The sequence below is a fragment of the Ascaphus truei genome, unplaced genomic scaffold, assembly GCF_040206685.1.
Source record: "Ascaphus truei isolate aAscTru1 unplaced genomic scaffold, aAscTru1.hap1 HAP1_SCAFFOLD_1808, whole genome shotgun sequence".
Classification (NCBI taxonomy): domain Eukaryota; kingdom Metazoa; phylum Chordata; class Amphibia; order Anura; family Ascaphidae; genus Ascaphus; species Ascaphus truei.
Window position 1 is genome coordinate 14,493 of NW_027454708.1, and position 23,036 is coordinate 37,528.

The 23,036-nt window shown below is 46.7% G+C and overlaps 1 protein-coding gene across 3 annotated transcripts in view; it reads right to left on the minus strand.

Annotated features, from left to right (window-relative positions):
• Positions 1–9,538: 9,538 nt before the first annotated feature.
• SMG5 (SMG5 nonsense mediated mRNA decay factor) overlaps positions 9,539–23,036 on the minus strand; it is a 34,619-nt gene continuing 21,121 nt past the window's right edge. For 2 of the 3 annotated variants that reach the window (XM_075582029.1, XM_075582030.1), the window contains exons 11-21: positions 21,906–22,589; positions 20,744–20,913; positions 20,470–20,545; positions 19,911–20,086; positions 18,409–18,567; positions 17,265–17,324; positions 16,314–16,473; positions 15,175–15,265; positions 15,000–15,074; positions 12,276–12,414; positions 9,539–10,272 (exon numbers count right to left, since the gene is read on the minus strand). In XM_075582029.1, the coding sequence (XP_075438144.1) occupies positions 10,189–10,272; positions 12,276–12,414; positions 15,000–15,074; positions 15,175–15,265; positions 16,314–16,473; positions 17,265–17,324; positions 18,409–18,567; positions 19,911–20,086; positions 20,470–20,545; positions 20,744–20,913; positions 21,906–22,589 (1,874 nt within the window). In that variant the 3' untranslated portion in view covers positions 9,539–10,188. Of the gene's footprint in view, positions 10,273–12,275; positions 12,415–14,914; positions 15,075–15,174; positions 15,266–16,313; positions 16,474–17,264; positions 17,325–18,408; positions 18,568–19,910; positions 20,087–20,469; positions 20,546–20,743; positions 20,914–21,905; positions 22,590–23,036 lie in introns of those variants that run through there. The other variant, XR_012792090.1, reaches the window with a different exon arrangement.

The window sequence follows — 23,036 nt, forward strand, 5'->3', positions numbered from 1 at the left end:
GCTCCTCGGAGCAGGGACTCCTCTTCCACATTGTTACTTTTATGTCTGAAGCACTTATTCCCATGACCTGTTATTTATATGACCGTCACGTGTATTACTGCTGGGAAGCGCTATGTACATTAATGGCGCTATATAGATACACATACATACATACATACATGCATGCATGCATACCAGGTAAATAAACACAAGGTTAGGGGAAAGGTCTTAGATCTGAGAGTATATGGTGTTGTATTATGTAGGGAGAAAAGCAGACTGGGCGGATAAAAGGGACTTACCTGCAATGTCTTGCTTTCTAGCTCTTTGCTGCCACTACCCACACTTAAAGGGTCGTTCCCGTCTCAAATCCAAGAGTAAGCGAACCAAACGGCAGTGGCAGGTTTAACGGGCAAAATGTAGGTGGCCGATGCCTGTGGATTTTCTGAGCACCGCTATGCGTTACAACGACTCCATTCTGAAGCATTGTTCTAATAGAATAAGAGGGGTGTGGCGTGGTTGGAATTAGGGTGTGCTGGGTCGGTTCCGGGACAGAAAGAAAGTAGATTGTTTATTTTTTTTTAATAGCTATAAAGCACATTTAAAGATCAACTTTTCTTATTGCGCAGAAATAAGGCAGATCAAAAAAAAATAACATTTCATATAGCGTATTCCTCACCACAGGACTTAAAGCGCTTCACACGTCCAGGATAGTGTGCGGTACACAGCCCGCAGGAATTTTTACAGACACAGAAAAGCTGGAGTTAAATATATTAGTTTACTGAAGCAGCATTAACAGGACTAGCACAGCCTAATCCAATGTTTTCTTATAAATCCCCTTTACCTCCCACACGTTTAGTCCTTTCTGGTAAGAAAGACGATACTTCGCAATCACATTAATAATAGGGATTTCATGTAATTCGAGTATGTATGTCTTTATTTATATAGCGCCATTAATGTACATAGCGCTACACAGCAGTAATACACGTGACAATCGTATAAATAACAAATAACAGGTCATGGGAATAAGTGCTTCAGACATAAAAGTAACATTAAGGAAGAGGAGTCCCTGCTCCGAAGAGCTTACAGTCTAATTGGAGTACAAAATATCATTTTTCATCTTCTCTACAATGTGATAATCCACCTTCTACGGCCCATGTGTAACTAAAGGGTTCTGACCCAGCTCACATTCACATGAATGGCACTTTGGATGTGCTGAAGCAGGGGTGGCCAACTCCAGTACTCAATGCCACCAATAGGTCAGGTTTTAAGGTATCCCTGCTTCAGCACAGGTGATGCAAGACTGAAGCAGGGATATCCTGGAAACCTGACCTGTTGGTGGCCCATGAGGACTGGAGTTGCCCCACCCCCTGTGCTAAGGCTAAGTGAATATGGGCCCAAGTATCGTCTGTTCTGGGAGTCACCCCTTAACACTCTCGCCCCTTTACTGTTTGAATTTAAATGTTACCATCAACTGTGCAATTAATTAGGACTAAACCAAAAGGATTCCTTATTCACTGGAAAAGGTCACTTGACACACACACACACACACACACACACACACACACACACACACACACACACAGAAACTTAGTAGCTCTTTTGGTCTGTGAGATGTGTAGATATGCCTCAGATGTGTATGTATGTCTTTATTTATATAGCGCTATCCATATACACAGCGCCTTACAGCAGTATCACAAGTGACATAACAGGAAGAAGGGCTTCAGACATAAAGGTAGACAAGGAGTCCCTGTCCCTGGAGAGCTTACAATCTAATTGGTAAGTAGGAGAAACGTACAGAGACAGTAGGAGGGTGTTCTGGTAAGTGCGTCTGCAGGGGGCCACGGTCGGTGTATGAGGTGTAAAGTGTCAACGACAGAGCTACTCGTATGCTGCGTTAAAGAGGTATGTTTTTTAGATGGGTCTTTAAGCTGGAGAGGGTGCCAGTCGGATATTGAGGGGAAGGGCATTCCAGAGGCGTGGGGCAGACCGTGAGAAAGGTTTAAGAAGGGAGAGGGCTTTAAAAGGGGTAGAGAGAAGACATACTTAAGCAGAAAGCAAGAGTCGGGCAGGTGTGTAGCGAGAAAGTAGAGCGGAGATGTAAGGAGGAGCAGAAGAGTGTATAGTCTTTAAAGAGAAGTAATACAGGATTTGATAGGAAGCCAGGAGAGTGATTTTAGCAGGAGAGACACAGACAGATTTAGGAAAGAGTAGAGTGATTCTAGCAGCAGCGTTTAGGATAGATTGTAGGGGAGACAGGTGAGAGGCAGGAAGGCCGGACAGCAGGAGGTTACAGTAATCGAGACGGGAGAGAATGAGGGCCTGAGTCAGAGTTTTAGCAGTAGAGCGACAGGAAAGGGAGAATCTTTGTAATGTTAGGGAGGAAAAAAACGACAGGTTTTAGCTAGTGGTGTACAGAGTACCCGGAATAACCCGGACCCGGCAACTGAGAAGTGGGCCCGGCATCAGGTAATGTCAGGGTAACTGAAAATAATCACATCACTTACCTGTGGCAGCATCAGAAGTGTGTCTCCAGCTGGCGTGGGACAGCAGGAATCCATTCCACAGCAGGTAAGCAGTGTGTGCGTGAGCCGCCGGGGAACCACGTGACCGGAGCAGGAGACGGAGCGTTCCTATTGGACAGACAGCTGCTTCTTGCCGCACTATTTTAAGTCTTATAGCATAATAAACGGTTTTATTTGCAGGTTGCAAACGCACAACGTGTAAATATTGCACCTGATGAAGAGAGATCCCCGAAACGTGCGTTTGCAACCTGCTAATAAAACAGTGTATTATGCTATAATGTCTGGTGTAAGACTTTGTTACAACAGTGCGGCAAGAAGGTATCCAGCTCCAGGTGTACGATAGTGCTGCCAGCAGTAATGTAGAAGGGGCCAGTAGGGCCAGGCTTGGGAGGAAGTATGAGGCGCTCTGTATATCCAATACTGAACCATTAAGAGAATTTTTTTAAACCTCCCCCATTCTACGCATGACAAGGAGGAGACCTGTGCGGTTTGGAAATCTCTCTCCACACGTTGCAGACATTCTCATCTTGGCCTATTGAAAAGGTATCACAAACTGAGCTACCTTAACTACAGCTACACAGCATGTTAACATCAAATATAATGACATTAGCTCAATACAACATGATACAAGCTCTTTTTTAAACACTAGATTGGCATGGAAAGTAATATCAGTTAAAAGCAAAGCAATGCGTTGTTTGTGCTTTCAGCAGTGAAGGAGTTAAGAAGTGGGGTGAGGGATGTAGGCCTCTTTTTATAAACCAGAGGCATTTCTGTTAACAATGTCCTTCTCTCCTACTCCAAAGCTCATTAACATTCAGCTTTCCTGTGCTCAGAACCATTGCCAAGGGAACCGAGGCCGCCATCCTCCTGTCGCCTGCTTTTGAATGAGTTGTACGAGGTCCCGCATAGCACTTAAAGAAATCACTTCATTGACACTTTCTACATCACACACCCTGAAAAGGAGTGAAAGAGAGAGAGCGACAGTACACTCAACAGAATGCTGCTTTCTGATGCACTGTGCACATTGCAGAACAGAGAATGGCTTTTCAGCCACAAGTGCCTGTCCCATTCAGCGCCTGTCCCATTGAGCTTGCAATCTAATTTGTGGTACCTAAGAGAGATAAGGGGACGTGCTCAAAGGCAGTCACAGCTTTGTATAAGGTCACCCCAAGATATATAAAAAACCCATTCAACGACAGAGGCAGCAATACAGAAGGTTGCCAGGACAGTAATGCGGTTAACTTTGAGCCCATCATTACAACAACTATGCTTCCTCTGGGAGTGTTCCTTACATGGGAAATAAAAGGATTACCCCTAGGGAGAGACTGCACTGGGTTCTTACTGAAAACCAAAGAACTTCCGGGTACAGAGTAACCCCCTGATCTCCGATTTAGAATACCATCCCAACATTTGGTGTCTGTCTTTTATGGCAGTGGGACGGTCTCAAGCAGACTACATTAAAGCCTCATAGAAAGCCTCCATTTCCAAACACAGGGGATGTAACAGGCCTACCCCCCTCATCACCCTGGATTTGGGATATCTGCTTTATGGACTAGCTGTAACATCCGTTTTGCTCCAACGCAGATGATGGCGTTACTCCCACAGAACTAAAAAGGAGACCGCTGCAACCTTCAGAGTTTGTGTGAAATGGATGCACAAGAAAATAAAGTCGTACATACAGAAAAATGGGCCGGCCTTCACAAATACAGGCACACTAGTAACATATTTATTTTATAAATTGCCTTTATTCCATAATCGGCAAACACTTCTCAGACAGGTTAACTAGTGTAGAATAAAGTAGTATACCTTGTATATCCCATATAATTCATTGTTGTAGTTCGACTTAAAGAAGCCGTCCATGCTGCTGTTTAAAAGAATTATATATATATATTATTTTTCTTTTAAACGGCAGCATGGAAGGCTTCTTTAAGTCGAACTACAACAATGAATTATATGGGATATACAAGGTATACTACTTTATTCTACACTAGTTAACCTGTCTTGAGAAGTGTTTGCAGATTATGGAATAAAGGAAAATGAAGGAATAAAGTGTTTGCCGATTATGGAAAAAAAAAATATATATATATATATATATATATATATATATATATGGAACACACAATAGATGCCGCAATCAAATCACCCTTGTGTGATTAAATAATCAGTTAACCAGAGGTCAAGGTAAAAGGTAACCCTCTGGTGGTGCTACCGACCCAAAGGAATAATATGATTAAAAAGGAGGGAGAGTAGGGTCAAAAAGGTGCACTCAAATGCTGAATTATGAAAAATAGAAATGGACTTTATTAACAAAGAGTATAAAAAACACAAAAGACAGACCCACACAAATCACATGTCAGATCGCTATGCGACACAACGTAAAAACATCAAAGAGGTACAATTGGTCTGATAAGAGCCAAAGCAGGGTAACAATATATCATTACAAATATAACATAACAGAACTAGGGGAAAAATATTTCTCCCCAAGTAATGTTTACTGAGATCGGCCGATCCAGAACAAGAGTAGCAATGAATATAAATGGTAAGTAGATACAGACCACAAGAAAAGATATTGTAGTAAATATACATAAACCTCTTAATGATGATGAGAGATAGTTAGGCACATAGCTAGAAATACATAAAGTTGTGACCCTTAAATGTGCTGTAAATCAGCTGAATAAAGTGATGCCCAAATTGAGCTGCACATGTAAGATAAGTAGCAGCAGTGGTAGATTTATAAAGTGCACTGGCAGCGCTCATATAAAGTCCCCTGAGATACAGAGTTCAAAAATAATGAGCAGTGGTGGTGTGTGAATAACACAGGGACATAGAGCACTGCTGTGTGTGGTGTGCACAAAGCACTGAGGAAATCCAGTGATAAATACCAGCGTTACTCAGTCAGGCAGCAGGAGAATCAGATGATAAAGACCAAAGTCTTGCAGTGGGACATCAGCAGTAAAACGGAGTAAAGTCTCACGCAGTATGGTAAGGCACACGGGTCACAGGATGGAGGGGTGCTGTCACAGCTCTGCTCCTACGGCCGTTTCGCCAAAAAGGCTTCTTCCGGGAGCATGAAAAATGGGCCGGCCTTCACAAATACAGGCACACTAGTAACATATTTATTTTATAAATTGCCTTTATTCCATAATCGGCAAACACTTCTCAGACACCACCATTACTATAAAGAACAACCAACTACAGACCTCTGTATACCGCAAACCTACAGACAGAGCCAGCTATTTGAGGGACAACAGCTTCCACCCGACACACACCAAACATGCAACCATCTACAGTCAAGCCATACGATACAACCGGATATGCTCCGACACAGCAGACAGAGACCAGCGGATTAAAGCCTTGAGATCAGACTTTATAAACCGTGGATATAACCACAGAATTGTAGACCAGCAAATTCACAAAGCCACCAGAATACCAAGAAGTGATCTCCTTGAATACAAACAGAAGGAGACAAGCGACAGGGTACCTTTGGTGGTCACATATAACCCACACCTAGGAGCCCTACGCAAGATCGCCAGGAAACTACAACCCATCCTCCAGGAAGATACAAGACTGCAACAGGTCTTCCCTGAAGCACCCTTATTATCATACAGACAACCCCATAATCTAAAGAATATTATGGTGAGGAGTAAAGTATTCAGCAGTACAACTGAATGCGGGACAAAACCATGCCAGGACCCAAGATGCAAAACCTGCGCAATGCTCTACACAGCGGACACAATACAAATACCACACAGGAATCGGGAATACAAAATCAGAGGAAGGTTCACCTGTTCTTCCAGCAATGTCGTGTACCTCATCATGTGCATGAAATGCCCAGGGGGCTGCTACTACATAGGTGAGACAGGGCAGGGGCTAAACAAGAGAATGAACCTGCATCGCCACAGCATCACACGCGGTACAAGAGACAGTCCTGTTGGCGAACATTTCTCTGACTCTGGCCATAAGATGAACGATCTGAGGGTTGCCATACTCAAAGGTAATCTTAAAACCCCGAAAGAGAGACGGTTGCATGAATACAAATTTATGCAACTGTTCGGGACACTTAGCAGTGGCCTAAACAGAGATCGAAATTTTATGAGTCATTACTGACACTAGTGAACTCTCGTCCCATGAGCGCTAAAGGCCATGTCTGTACATACTGTGCTATATGTATGCACACACAGCTGTCTCTCACACATACTAATACTCCTTGTTTTTCCATCCCTATACACCAATAGGGACCACTAAGTATCCACACACACTTTTAGTTGTGCTACAAACTCTCACATTTCCACACCCACCCACACCATTTATATCCACTCCCACTCCACACACACCTTGTGTAAAGCACTGTATATACTGTGGGCTCTCCATTCATTTTTATTCACACTGATACACATACACACTCTTTCTTCACTTGCTTTCAATTAACCTTTTGACACCTCTAGCCATAAAACACATCCACACCGGGGGAAGGAACAGCACAGATAACATTCCAAGAGACACTGTTTTTAAGTATACTGTACCTTTTGCTTCATTCATTGTAACATTGCCGGAAGAAGAGATCAGTGTATCTCGAAAGCTCGCACAAATAAAAGCATTTCGTTACAGAACGGTATCATCTATTTATTTTTTGATTATTGAAGCTCGGCTAACACGGTACTGATACCTCTACATGTATATATATATATATATATATATATATATATATATATATATATATATATATATATATATATATATATATATATATATACACACACACACATTTTATTCCCCTTTAATATGTGACATCAGTACAATCCACACAATGATAAGTAATTAGCTATGTTGCCGATCGATCGGCGAAGATTCGACTCAGGGGTTCACTAAATGGCTATCAGTGCAGCAGAAGAGGACCAAAGATGCAAAGTTCTGTGGGGAAGATCATGTGACCAGGCAGTCACTAGATACAATTGGTGCACTGCTAGAGTGGGCAGGGCTCAAAAAAGAGTGTGCCAGAGCCTATTTCAGAAGAGGAAGGGGATGTGACTTTGTAAATGGTTACAATAGAATAAAAAATGGTGGTTACATGACAATACATTAAAAATGAGTTGTTTTTTTTAAAATGCTACAAGTATTTTCTCATTGTACAGAACTGATTTAAAAAAAAAAACAAAAAAAAAAACCCAGATGTAGGATATTGGTCTGCAGTTTTAAGACATAACATCTGAAAAGAAGGCCTGCCTTCCGATATGAAAGCAGCATTAAATGTGTTAGACAAGTAAGGATCGATATAGACAAAGCTCGATCTCAAAACCCCAACACACACTCAACCGATATAGACAACGGCCCAGGTACATCAAGCAGTGGTAAGGAAAACTGGGGGTGCTATCTCCAAAAATCAGTACGTTTTTGGTCAACTTGCTTTTGGAGATACTGTACATCTCTCGTTTTTCTTACCACTGCTTGATGGATCTGCCCCGAATAGTATAAGGAACAGCAGGCAATCAGTTTGATTCCTAGTTTCACTTTTGTTTGTTTTACTATATGCAGCATGAGTAGCTGTAATAAGAGAGAAAGAGAGAGAGAAAGAGAGAGAGAGAGAGAGAGAGAGAGAGAGAAAGAGAGAGAGAAAATCTAAATGGCCACCTTCTTCTGACTGCTGCAGTCTGTGAAATGCTGCAGTTGATGTGTAACATTATTATTACCACGTGTAACACATTGTTACAGCTTTCAGAGTAATAGACAGTCTGCTGTTTGGAACATAGCAACAGATATTTTTGTAATACTTTGTTGCCAAAGGACAGAGCTCAAAAAAAAGTGTGTCAGCTTGCTTCAAAAGAAGAAGTGGATATGACTTTCTAAATGGTTGCTGTAGCAAACAAAAGGATAATCAGTACATTAAAAAAATCATTAAAAAATGGCATTAGGTATTGAAACAAATAAAATACAAAATGCAGACAGTATTATCTAATACTACAGAACTGATTTATTTAAAAAAAAAAACAACACAGGATTTTGCATGTTTTGCAGCTTTCAGAGGTCCAGCAGCACCGACCAAAACTTGAAAATACAAGTAAAAGGACACTTCTATACCATGCACAAAGCCATACTGATCCTTGAGCAGTGTAGCTCAGCTACAGGTTGTAGATAAGGATCTCACCAGCTAGGATATTACTCGGGGTCAACACACACGCTTTCAACTTTGCTCTTTATTTATGAAAAAACTGCCCCTCTGAATGAGCCCACGATGAATGGTAATATTGGCTGCCAATGGGACATGGAGCATGTGTACATAAAAGCATGTTATTCTGCAATGTGGCAAAGAGAGGCCTATCCCCCATTACGTACAATGCATTAGACACTTCTGAAGGATCCAGGTCTGCAGCCGATGGATGGGTGGAACCCCAACGTCCCTGCTCAGAAATACCTGCACACGTCTGACTATAGCAAACAGCAATAACGTAACACGCGATCACCGTGTGCCCGGCAGGTGCCTATGACCCTACTAAACTGACTCGAACTGAAAGAAACCCAAATAAGGATGCGCCTTTATGATGAAACAAATATGATCACTAGAGGTACATTTGAAGCGTTCTAGGAGATTTGATCGCGGCCGTCTCGCCGCTAGTGACCTTGCCGCAGGGATCATCCGCCGCCATGGAAAAAATCACTAACCTTAAGCCCCTAATCTTAACCTCCAATACCAACGTTACCCCCTACCCTAAAAACCTTAACCCCATACCCTAAAACCCCTACTCTAACCTCTAAAACCAACCCCTACCCTAAAACTAACCTTCTGGAGAAGCGGCTGCGGAGGGTCCCCTTGCGGCCAAACACCGGCGCTGACTTGGTCGCGGCGAGACGGCCGCGGCCAAATGGCCTGTTCTGCATTTGACTCGCTGATATTTTCGGCATTGTTTCACACATGCTATATACACCCACGTTGTGGTTGTAACATAAGATGTTTGCTCTTCTGATCATATACCAACGGCCTCATCCATCCAGCCTTCCTAGGTTAGATCGCACTTTAAAAAAAAAGGAACGGATATTTGACCTTGTGTTAAATAAAATAGCGCGGTTTTCTTTATTTTTATTCTCCAGACCTTTCGAGCACAGGCGCTTGCACCCAAAGGAACCCTTCCGACAAGAACTGAAAGAAAGAAAACAGGGAGCGTGGATTGTGGAATGAGGAGGGGGAGGGGGGTAATATTTAGGGTGAAGGGGAAAACAGGCATTGGGATAGGGAGTAAGGGAGGGGGAGCGTTTATTCTTTCCGGTTAGGCCACCACACGTTACACGAGGGAAGGATTCGTTTACGGCCCTGTCCAAACAGCCAGAGGTTTGGAAGATGGATTACCCAGGGCCAGTGCTCACATTTCAGACAACACTCGGGTTATACAGCAGAAGATGAATGCCAAAGGCCTTCTTCCAGCCCAAGCGGCTAGCGGAAGGCATACGCCTTTTCCCTCTGATATTTATTCTCGTGGCCCTCTCTCTGTTACGTTTGTGGAGATGTGCGTTTGTGCGAGAGAGAGACACAGGATACTTCTTTGGCTTATCTTTTGCTGCAGCCGATGTGGCGCTGTTTTTTGTTTGTTTTTCGTTTCCAAATCGGCGCCGTTTTCGGCTTTCCGGACGCCGCGGTCGCGTCGGCTGAGAAGGGGAGAGCGGAAGGTTTTTCGCCAACACTTGTGACTTCGGACGCTCAGCCCATTTCCTTCCACTGCTTGTAGAGATCCAGCACGTTCTTGATCTCTATGCCGGCGGTGGAGGCTGCCTGGAGCGCAGACTGCAACAATAACACATTGTCACTTGTACATACGACACAGCAGGACATTACCAGGAAGCCATGCTGCTTTGAAATCTGAATCGCATGCAACAAAACCCTCATTTCAAAACAGGTTCCTTCCTAAACTCCAAGTTGAAAGAAATGCAAACACGCAGGGCCCTACTGAGAGGAGCCTGAGAAGTAGTCTCCAACAGAAAATATCATTGGAATTACTCATGGTTAAAAATGGAGGTACAAAACCACCTACGCGTTTTGCGCCCCTAAGCGAGATTTTACTAATGAATGTTTCAACCACCGCATTTCACAGCAGTGAACAAGCAATTTTAAACTTCAGGAACTTCTCCTGTTTCCTATTTGGTTTAATAAGCAATTCATTCATAATTCAGGACGTAACATTGACACTTTGTGGCACATGATGGGACTTTAGAACAGGGGCGGACAACTGCCGTCCTCAAGAGCTAACAACAGGTCAGGTTCTGAGGATATCCCTGCTGCAGCACAGGTGACTCAGTCGAAGATTGAGCCACCTGTGCTGAAGCAAGGACTGATTTAGCCACCTGTGCTGAAGCAGGTATACCAGGAAACCCTGACCTGTTGGTGGCCCTTTGAGGACTGGCGGTGGCCGCCCCTGCTTCAGAAGCACATTGATTCCCTGCTCTGAAGAGTACAGGCTCATTGTTGGTGCGGCGGATACAGCAAACACGTGGTATTGACACGGCGCTGCTCCTCGGTAAAACACCATACGGCACATTCACTTAAATGGGCCATCACGTGTCTTCCGGGGCCACATGGTGATATACGGAAGAGCTCCGCTTACTAAATATGTCCCATAGCTCCCAATCTGCTGCAAACTGAGCACGCCCGTGTCAGAGCAGATTATGGCTACGGCCCGGTGCCGCACGCTCGCGCCTGCCAGGCTCTGCTCTCCGGTCTGTGCAGAGCTGCAGGGGAAAGACAGAGGGGAGGTGGCGGCGCAGCCATGACGTCACCCGGCAGGTTTGCCCTCATTGGCTGAACCGCCGGGGGGCGTGGCCAGCGCTCCGTCGCCTGTTCTGAACAGTTTTACTGCCTTCAGAAAATCTGGCTGCGCGGCGGCTATGGCAGTTAGTGGCCCCGGCCCCATTGAGGGGCGGTTCTTATCCCTGCAGCGCACGCTGTAGCAGGCAGCGGGGATCTAGCCTAAATCGCACTCTCAGAGAAACAGACGTGGTAAAGTAATCCTCTCTCATGCTTCATGCCTCTTATCTCCACGGGGGATTGACTTATTGTCCGAGATAATGAGCATGTTAAGGTGTTAATCTGATCTGGATCTCGGATTCTTCAGTGTGTGTGTTTGTAAGCCGGGGTTTAGTACAACTATACAACGGATTGCACGCCCTGCAGTGGCTGGATTGTCCTGGCAGTAAGCTTACAGGTAATGGGCCTCAGCCCTGTATCCAATTACCTTGCTTTAGCATTTATTAATACATTCTATGCCATATAGAGGAAAGTATTTGTGCCATTCATTGTGGTTGTCAGGTGGACACCACTAGTCGCCTATCTCTCTTCGGTACACATATCTATATGGACTGTTTCATTGTGGACAAATATACAGCACCCTGGACACTTATGGACTTATACCAAAAAGTTTTGGATAGTGTATACATGTGATTTTGAACACCATTTCTCATCCAACTATACCACGTGTCTTTATAAGAGAATCAATGTGAATGATTTCACCTGGCATCCTTTTTCAGGATTCAGTACCCAGCAGAAATGACTATATACATGGAATACAGAGGGGCTGGCTACACATTGCCAAGCTAAGCTTCGCTAACACCCACTTCTCCTCATCCCGTAAACAACTGACAAAGCCGCATCTCCCTTCAAGGGCACCTCGCCTGCAAAAGGGTTACGGACCTTTACAGAGGTTATTCTCAGAGAGTCCTCGCTATGTGTGAGAGAAGCGGATGCAGGGATCCATCGCAGATACCCAGTAACAGGAAACATGATGCCACACTCACCTGCATGGGGGCAGAGAAGGCATCGGTGTCATCGAGCTGAAATCCTGTTATAATGGTCACCATTCCCGCTGTGTCCTCTTCGCTGCTCCCCTGTGACACCGTCAGCTGTTTGCAGCTGTCCAAGATTTTGTACAGGTGCCTGACAAAGAAACACACATCTGTCTATAACAAGCCCACACCACACACTGTGTACAGCAGCGGTGCGCAAACTGTGGGGCGCGACACTGCCGACGGGGGGCGCGGGGTTTACAGAGGCCCCGCCCGCTTCCCGAAGGCACTTAAATTAAGTGCCGGGGGAGCTGCAGGGCCTCTGTAAACCTAACTTACCGTAGCTCCGGCGGCTTCCTCCCTGTGTCGCCATGGCAACGCGGCGTCAAAATGACGCTGCGAGGTCATGTGACGTCACGTTGCTATGGCAACGTGACGTCATTACGCCGGAGCGCGGGTAAGTTGGGGTTGGGAGGGGGGCGCAGGAGTGAGGGGACAGCCGGCAGGGGGGCGCAGGGAAAAAAGATTGCGCACCCCTGGTGTACAGCACTGTTTTGCAACAGGGGTTCCTAGGAACCCTTAGGTTCCCACAGCACCCCTAAAGGATTCCCTGCAATTTTCAGGTCATTTTAAATTGTACCAAATACAGAAGAATTTACAATGCGTCTGATCTTATACCCGCTATTTGAGCGGGTTGGGGTTCCTCAGAATTTCACAATATAATTATAGGGTTCCTTAACAACAAAAAAAGTTTAAAACCCCCCACTGGTGAACAGATACCATGTGCCCCAATACCGGCTGAATAAAATGCACATGCACGCACGCTTTCTCCGCTTCACAGCAATGCTTGCATCTTTGGGGTGTTACATTTTTCTATTCTGTACCCACTCAAAATTAATGGAAAAAGAGGGAAAATTTGCGCCAGAAAAAAATTAGCCTACTATTCAATGTGTAGCTTCAGTCTTTTCCACAAAGCAGTTCCGCTGCCTGAGTCTCTCAGAGGTGATTCACCAACCTCTGTATGAATATGGGTAGAAAAAGGGTGAAATGTCCTCGGGCGCGTCACTCTGCTTGCGGCTCCTCGACGTATAATACGTATAAAGTGGAAGAGAAAAAGGGGACGCCACAGTAAGAAAAACAGCACCTGCTGTATACGTCGAGGAGCCGCAAGCAGAGTGACGCGCCCGAGGACATTTCACCCTTTGTCTACCCATATTCATACAGAGGTTGGTGAATCACCTCTGAAAGACTCAGGTAGCGGAACTGCATTGTGGAAAGGACTGAAGCTACACATTGAATACGTCTCGCCGTCTGCGCATGCGCATGCGCAACGGAGTAAGGAAGCTGAAGACTGTCTGTGCAGAGGGGATAGGCGGCCGGAGGAGGACACAGCCCGTGCACGGGCTCTGATTATCCACACTGCAGCCTTATACACCTCGGTACACAGACGGGAAGAACTTTGCCAGCAGGGACCAGCCGAGACAAAACACCCCAACCCAGAAAGGGACACCTTGTGGAGTCTGGCGGCATCTCCTTCCTATGCCCAAATATATATCGGTCGCTTGTAAGTTTTAAATCTCATCCACCCACTGTTTAATTAAACTGTATTACACTATTATTTTTTCTCCCTTTTATTTTTTGTCAAGGAAGATATCAGAAGGCATTTCCTCACCTACAACTCGCCCAATCACATACAAAGGAGGAGACATCTGCTCAAGATATTAGAGATTTGATGTGAGTGTGTCTCCACCCAAAAAGTGTGATTCCAATATCTCTCCCCTCGTCTTCCCCCCCTCCCCCTCTTAATGAAGAAGTGTGCATAATTTTTTGTGCTGTTTTTCTTACTGTGGCGTCCCCTTTTTCTCTTCCATTTTATACGTATTATACGTCGTGGAGCCGCAAGCAGAGTGACGCGCCCGAGGACATTTCACCCTTTTTCTACCCACTCAAAATTAACATTTTGATTCAACTCTGCATTTCCACGTCAACACTGTGCATTGAATGACAAAAAACAAAAAAGATGTCCAAAGCTACTTCCAATGGGACAAAAATACACAGTGCAATACCTATATATTCTCTTGTAAAAGGGTCATTTAGTTTAACCCTTTGGCCAAAGCGTCTTAAGCCTGCTGCCACTTACAAGGCACGACCGTAGCAGGTCCTAACAGGTATTGCACTGTGTATTGTTGTCACATTGGAAGCAGCTTTGGGCATCTTTGTTTGTTTCTTGTTGTATACATTTAGCCACGCCCACTAGCACTCCTTTGGACACATACAAATATATATATATATTATGTAGTAATGTTAGGGGTTTCTCAGAGCTTGTTGGGAATCTGTGTGTTCATTGAATGATAAACCAAGTTAGTAAAACTAGAATGGCTGTATGACCTTGTTTGCTGGCGTCACTCCGATTAATCCCTTTGGTACGTTCCAGAGCACTAAACCAAACAGTCACATGCAAGCGCTCGTGGAATACAAAGTATAAGGCATCAGGTAGGCAGAGGAATAATAACCAAATCAAGCGCTTTTCGTTTAAAGTAGTATGGTAGTAACTAAATCTTCGTTGGAGCTTTCTCCTCGTCTCCTAAGTGCTGGTTTAATTATACGTGAGCCACAACATGTGCCTAAAATTACTAGCTACCCATCCGTACCAATTGAGAACACATCCCGATAACACGCTGCAGCTCTAACACGGTGCAGGACGGAGGATTATGGGAGTGCAAGCCTGGTCCTTACCAGGCATCGGAATCCTGCCTCTTCAGTTTATTCCTTTCAAAGACCTTTCCAGCATCTTTCTGGCAACGGATATACCTAAAGTAAAAGGAAATCTGTGAAGGACTATAACTGGAAATCAACATCGCTAAGACTCCACTGAAAAAAAGCATTCACACTTAAAGAGCATGTCCTGTACCGGTTTCCTTTCTTAAACTCTGCCTCCAGGTAACGAATCCCGTCACGCGCACCCGCGGTTTCCTTCTTCAAGAAGTCCAAGCCGTCGATAACTGGATGAGAGGAACAGAGCTGTGAATTAGGACCGGTCCGAATGCTCCACTAAACAGTATTGCCAGCGAGACATTACGTCAATCACGGGATTACAGTACTGGTTCCGGGTTTCTCTCGGGGGTTTAAACGAGGGCCCATTTCACGTCGCATGATGAAGGGCTGTCACGTGGCGGAGAACTTCCAGTACTTGGGATAATGATGATTATTACACAAGAAGTAGATTGCAGAGGAATTTGAGAATAAAGAATCACTAGGCCTTTGGATTTTTAGAGAACTGCGACCCTTTCATTAGATTAGAAACGCCTGCTTCAGTTCCCATGCATGCAGGGACTGCAATTACCTAAAAATGCATTGTCTCAACAAAGCCGTTTGTTTCTAGCAAAGCAAGAAATATAGAAGTCAGGCTTCAATACGGGCACATTCTGGGACCGTGTACTGTACAGAACAAGGAACAGCAAAATAAAGCCGCGTCCACGGGATATTTTAAAGCAAAGAGTACGTGATACTCGCTATAAAATGCCCAGTGTGAGGATTATTGTAGTATAATACAGTAAATAAAAATACCCCGTGGGGTACATTCGCATGTCTTAAGACAGGTCAGCAAACCGGTCTTTATCTCTTAGCATACAATGTTCCCACTACAGCAAGGGATTCTGGGTAATGACATAGTGTCGCTCTTTGTTAAAATGGATGATGAGCAAGGACCCCTATGAGCTCCAGCTTTTCAGCACAGCCGGGGTTACAGAAGTGCAGAGCAGGAAGCCTACTCACAGACAGCTAAAAAAAAGTTATGGTGGGTTACAAAAATTGGTATTATTTTACCAATATTCTGCAGAAAAGTACAATGGGGGCGAGAGATAACAAGGGTCCACATTCTGACTTCAAAGATTAGTGTTCCCGGCCGCTGGAGACATGCAAAGTACAGGGATCTAAACTTAAGGCTAGCTGCCAGGATTTCCTAGCCGCACCTTCTCCCCATGGAGATACGTGACATACATACATACATACATATATACATACATACATACATACATACATGGGGATTACCTGTGCGTGGGATAATGATGATGAACCTCCCGCTGCAGGCCAGCTGCCTGATGACTCCCAGGTGTTGGCAGAGCGCCTGTGTGTCGGGGACGAGGTATGGGGACATGGCAGACTGAGATTTCGGGTGCTGGAGGCTGCCCTCTAGTTGTGAAACTTCCAACTGTTCGCAGGAAATCAAACACGTTAGAGAAAACTCAGCACGGGAATAATGGCAGAGCACGCTCCAACTTAACAATCGCAGGTGTTATATACAGGTATTGCTCAGAGTCCGGGCTGTCTGACCCAGCCTCTGCTTCCCAGTTACCCATCAAACAGCTCTTCAGAATGTACCGTTCATTCACAGTTCAATTAATCTGTAACAGGAGTGGCCAACTCCAGTTCTCAAGGGCCACCAACAGGCCAGGAATAACGGGTATCCCTGTTTCAGAACAGGTGGCTCAATCAGTCTCTGCTTCAGCACAAATGGCTCAGTGGCTCACTGATTGCACCACCTGTGCTGAAGCAGAGATATCCTGAAAACCTTACCTGTTGGTGGCCCTTGAGGACTGGAGTTGGCCACCCCTGACCAAAGAGTTTTCGCCTTCGCTTATAATCACAATGTATTGCTTTACACGTGCGGTCATTTATCCGTACTATAGCTGCGCACTGGAAATGCATCATAGTACGAAAGACAAGGGCGTCGTGAACGCGTCTGCATGTCACCCCCCACAATCACCCGCCCACCCCCACCAAAGCGGCTCTATCACCCTATTGTCACACAGATGCCCAACGCAGATAACAGGCCACTACATGCACATGAGCGCACAGAGGAGACGCACCAGGAAGGGAAACCCACATTTCCCGTGTCCTGAGAACTGGCCGCGATACAAACCTGCCTCGTGGAGAAACACAGGCTGGTGGAGTATTTTATTATACGGTATATCGAAAAAGAATTTAAAGATCCGGCTGTACCTGCAGTCTGAGCTGGGCCATGTCCCTCATGAGACGGTTCCTCCGAGCTTCTTCCTGAGCCTGGCAAATAAGAGAGACAGGGACAGGCTGAGAGGTCCTGGCGGGGACACCCCAATATCACCTTTCATTTCCCAACGGAAGTCCGTGTGACTGAGAGAGTCTGCCAGCGGTCACCAGCGGTGTAACTATGGCTTCCAATTCCACGTGCTGTGAAGGCGTCTCCCCCCCGTCAGGGAAGATTGTAACCGTGGTGATTTGCATGGGATTAAATACATACTTAACGAGGAGGGAAGAGCTCATTAAATAGAAGCCTACACATCTACACGTGAATGTCCATGAGGACCCCGAGCCTATATAGACTAAGGCCGCATCCATATTCTGCGCGACGGCGCAAACAAAAGGCCATACCTCTAGGAGGCAGGTCGTAGAGCGCGCAACGGCGCGGGTCACGAGCGATTCAGCCAATGAGCGCAAACCAGCTACATGACATCACGGCCACGCCTCCCCATCATGCGCGTCAAAGCAAATGCCTACAGGCCGCGGATCGCTCCAGCAACGGGCGCACGCGACGCCATGTGACAATATTTCGAAGGAACTTTCCATCGGGCGAGAAACGCGAGGAAATTTCCAATGTTGCTATAGAATATATACCCGCGGCTGTTTATTATTTGCAGTATTTATTTCATTTAACGCTCTTCTCGAATATTCGCTGACCGTTAGGAGAGGTTATTTTCATACGCCGGCGGTATTCTCATGTTTTAGAGCCCAAAGAAAAATAACCCGTGTCTAGTTTTGACATCGCAATGTTTCCCCAGCTGTGCGCGTCACCGCGACGGGATAAAGAAAACGAGGAGCTCGCTCAGTGGAAGTGGTACCCGTTAACCTCCAGCCCCCAAGGGCCACCAATCAGGTTTTCAGGATATCCCTACTTCAGCACAGGTGGTTCAATCAGTAGCTCAGTCAAAGACTGAGCCACTGATTGAGCCCCCATGCTGAAGCTGCTGAAGCAGCTGAAGCAGGGATATCCTGAAAACCTGACCTGCTGGTGGCACTTGAGGACGGGAGTTGCCCACCCCATGCGTTATCCACTTCACTGCCAGTGGGATCCCCTATATGAAACGCCCTGCGCGCCAGTCCCACTCACCATGCGGAGCTGGGCTTGTGCCTGGTGCATGAGGTTGTCCTGCTCGGTGTCGGAGATGCTGGTGAACATCCCCAGCTCCCAGTTGAACTGCAGGACGTTGCCTTGCAAGCGGGTCAGGAAGTGGCCGAAGCTCCGGATGTAGCCACTGCGGACGACGGACTGCGGGGGGGGGGGACAGAGGGAGAATTGTTCTGGACCGAAGGGTTCGTACTCGCCGGTGACGAAGACGATGATGAGTTTTCACATCCATTACTTGCCAAGTACCAATGTATGAACCCTTCTCAGGGGTGGGCAACGCCAGGCCTCAAGCGCCACCAACAGGTCAGGTTTGAAGGATATACCTGCTTCAGCACAGGTGGCTCAATCAGTGGTTCAGTCTTCGACTGCACCACCTGTACTGAAGCAGGGATATCCTGAAAACCTGACCTGTTGTGGGGTCTGGAGTTACCCGCCCCTGACCTAACTTAAAGCAACAGTCCCTTCTTACCCCCCCCCCCCCCCTTTATTTTTATGTAGGTGAAAATCAGGGGGTCCCCGAAGCTGAGCCGCAATTATTGCAGCTCTGAGGACCCCCTGGACTCTGAGACACTGACCCAGGAAGGTGCCGCAAGTTACTTCCTGGTTATTTAACACCCCACATCTCGCAGGCGAATGGGAGCAGTCGCGGCTTCCGATTGGCCCGAGTAACGCGCGGGTTAGAAACACTGTTTTGTTCCCCCTCGGACGGGGTGCTACTGGCGGCATCGTCCCCGGTAAGTATCTCGGGAAGCAGGGTATTCTCGGACATGAAATGAATGGCGTCAGCTCTGGGACCCCCGGTTTCCTATCTATGTAAAAAAAATACTTGTGCCAAATAAGTAAACACGGGAAGGACGCTGATCCAGGGAGGAATCCCATTGCCAATGCTTGGGAGTCAGGAAGGAATTTTTTTTCCCCCTTAATGGGGTTTTTTGTTTGCCTTACTCTGGGTCAATAAGTAAGTATAGATATAGGCTAATGTATCTGTCGTCTAAATGTAGCATAGGTTGAACTTGATGGACGTATGTCTTTTTTCAACCTCATCTACTATGTAACTATGTTGTTTTTTTAATTTAAAAATAAAAACTTTGCAGCAGATGAAAACAATTTAAAATAGCTGAAAAAGCAAGTTCTAAGGGGGAAATTCTGCACTCGCTGATGGGGATTGCAATGGCCTGAGATTATATCCCGTGTTATGAGATAGCATTGGATAATGTGTCACTGGGGTTTTTTTGTTTACCTTCCTCTGGATCAAAATACTGTGAGTACAAATATAGGATAAGCAGGCCGCCACTAGGGTACGTGCTGCCCTTAGGCAAGCACTATTAAGGACCCCCCACCATTTTTACATTTAAAAGGCATACAAACTACATAGGAAAAGATCTCGTTTCGTGCGGTGCAATAATGCCACTTCTGGTGGTGTTACGAAGGTTTGCACGCCTCGTAGCGTGTTCGGCCGCTTCCTACAGGGGTCAGCGTCCTACCTCTTCCAGGGCTGTGAGCTCCGGCCTCTCCTGCTCAAAGTTGACCTTCTTGTGTGCCGCTCTCAGCGGGGGCAGGTTTCTCAGAGCGGCATCTTCAGGGAGCAGCAGGTGGCTACTTATGTCTGGAAGCTCGGACTCCCCCAGCAAATTCTTCACCTCGTTACACAGAGCGATTCCTGAGCCGTGCCAGAGAAGGTAAAAATCAGAGCTGCAATCCCGGAGCTTTCGTACACAAGAAACATCCCCCTTATTGTTTTTACGCCGTGGCAGAGAAAACACACAATACACAGGTATAATGCTCCAAAAAGGGTAAGCGTGAGAGGCCGCAGCAAACATCACGAGAAGGGAGTTCGTGCCGGCAGCCTACATGTATGTTGGAACACATTGGATTTCTCCAGGAAGAAGGACATTTAATGCAATGAAATAACCATTCGTATGCCTTTTTAATGACATTATAATGTATGCATGAGCTACTTATATCAGGGGAAATTACTACCGTTGCCTTGCCACAAACACAGTTTGGCCACAAACACACCATGGTTATACAGATTGTTCTTACCGGCCTCCTGCAGCTTTCCTGCAGCCGGCAGCAGGTTTAGAAGCACGGACATGCGGTTCCATAAACTCTGGGAACTCTACGAGGAGAGAGGAAAAAGAAGTGGGACTGGGTTACTGCTTCTCCTGAACAAACAGGCCTGGCTTAATCTGCCCAACCTGCTAGGGGGGGGGAGCCCATAAAAAGGGGGGGGGGGGAGGTCAGCTCTTAACAGAGGGGGGGAGGGCAGCCCCTAACAGGAGGGGGGGCAGACACATTTCGGAGCTGTGCTTCCTACCTGCGCACACATGATGACGATGTCTGTGTTCGTTCTCAGCCAGTCCAGGAAGATCTTGACCGTGGCCAGCAGCCCCTCGCTGGAGATGACCTCCAGCTTCTCCTGGAGGCTCCTCTCGTTGCGGCAGGACTTGGCGCTCAGCACGCTATCCTCCGAATCCGAGCCGTCTTCTTCATTGCAAAAGAAGAGAAGCGTCAGGCGCCAGCAGCGCAAACCCCGGGGATTGGGGGAATCATGTAGCAATGCTAGCACATGTACGTGTCACATGGTGATACAGCAAGGACAAGAGAAGGGGATTCCTGTCCCAGAGAGATGAACGTCTCACTGATAGGGTACAAAGGCCAGAATAACAGTAACCCCACAGCGCGGGCGTTATTCCGGAGACAGACGTCGTTCAGTATTTCTCTGGGATATTTCCTTAATATGGTGGGTAATTGTCAAAGATTAAAAACAGGATAGTGATCGCAAGGAACTCCCCAAAGGGAAATTAATAGAGGTACAGAGTAGTACACAGAAATCACACCTATTTATATATTCATACATAAGCACATGAGATGGGAGAGAGAGGGGGAGGGAGATGGGAGAGAGGGAAGAGAGAGAGGGGGAGGGAGATGGGAGAGATGGGAGAGAGGGGGAGGGAGATGGGAGAGAGGGAAGAGAGAGGGGGAGGGAGATGGGAGAGAGGGAAGAGAGAGAGGGGGAGGGAGATGGGAGAAAGGGAGAGAGATGGGAGAGGGGGAGAGAGATGGGAGACAGGGAGAGAGATGGGAGAGAGGGAGAGAGGGGGAGAGAGAGAGAGGGGGAGAGAGAGATGGGAGAGAGAGAGATGGGAGAGAGATATACTGAGAGCCAGTATCTCTCAATATCTGTTGGTCTCGTACACAAATCTAAATAGAAATGTGTATATACCTACATAAGCATACAATGCCAATGAATTCACAGCGAATTTACCGTCAACATATTGATGGTCTCAACCCATCGATCATTACAACTTGCCTTAGACACACTGGTCAACTGAAGGACAACTCTCATATCTGGTGTTACCAATGATAAAATGAATTCCCAGCTCTGTGGTTCATGTCATGGCCCCGACTCTGTACCCAGCAACAACCCCTCCGACCCCCCGTCTCCTGGTGATTACCGAACGGCGTGTCCTTGTTACCTTGTTCCAGCGCGCTGGACTTCTCCACATCCCCGTTCACCAGCGGCCCGGGCTCTGCCACGCTGGGGGCGGCTCGTTCTGCGGCGGGCTTCACGAGGACGTTGGTGAACGTGGGGGCCAAGCGGAAGCAGCGTTTGGTCTGGAACATCTGGGTAGACATGGCCTGGAGATTGCTGGCTATGCTGGCTTCGCTGGTGCCTGGCGCCGGCCCGTTCACAGCCTGATCCTGGGGTTCCGTCTTGGTGGCGTTTGCCGTCTTTGGCTCCGGCTCCTCCAGCGAATTCTTTAAGGGGCCCTTGGGTCCTTTGGAACCCTTGCCCCTGGCCTCGTCCCCTGGCTCGTCCTCCATGTCCTCCAGGTCAGAGCGGGACTCCTGGCTGTTCATGTCGGAGTCTGTCTCCAGGTCGAACGCTGCCTCTTCGTCGCTCTTTTCCGACGCGCTCTCCGAGTTCTCGCTGCCCTTGGGCGAGCCGTGGCTGGAGTCCGAGTCGAAGCCCTCGCTCAGGTCGCTCTCGTCCACCTTCCGCGTGTGCCTGCGCCTCCTCAGCCGCGACAGGCGGGAGTACTTGTGACTCTTCTTACCGCTGCTCTTTGGCGTCAGCTGCTTGCTGATCTGATTCACATCTGCATCAGGCTCCGGCGCCTTCTCAATCACCTCGGAAGGCTCCTTAGATTCTGGGTCATCTATAGGACACAGGGATGTTTGTAACTGATCGTAAAACGTACTCATTTCTCCCATGACAGGTATGTTTGTATGTATATCTTTAGTTTTATAGCGCCCACCATGTACTCAGCGCTTTATGAAAGAGACAACACAAAATCGGCAATTATAATACAATAAGTGCTACAAAATCAAACAATAGGACAGGAAATCCCTTCCCTGGAGAGCTTACAATCCAAGTGGTATGTTGGGAGAGTTACAGAAACAGCAGGTGAGGGAATACGTGCAGTAGATGGCAGTGCCTGGTCACGATGGTGGGTAGGAGTGACTGTGGGTGTGGGACAATAGCCAGGAGTCCAGGCTATTGATATGCTTAAGTTAAGACTTGAAGGTGGAGAGAGAAGGTGCTTGGTGTTTACTGCATGTGAGGGAGTCCCACAGGTAAGGGGCAGTGAGGGGAATGGGTTTAA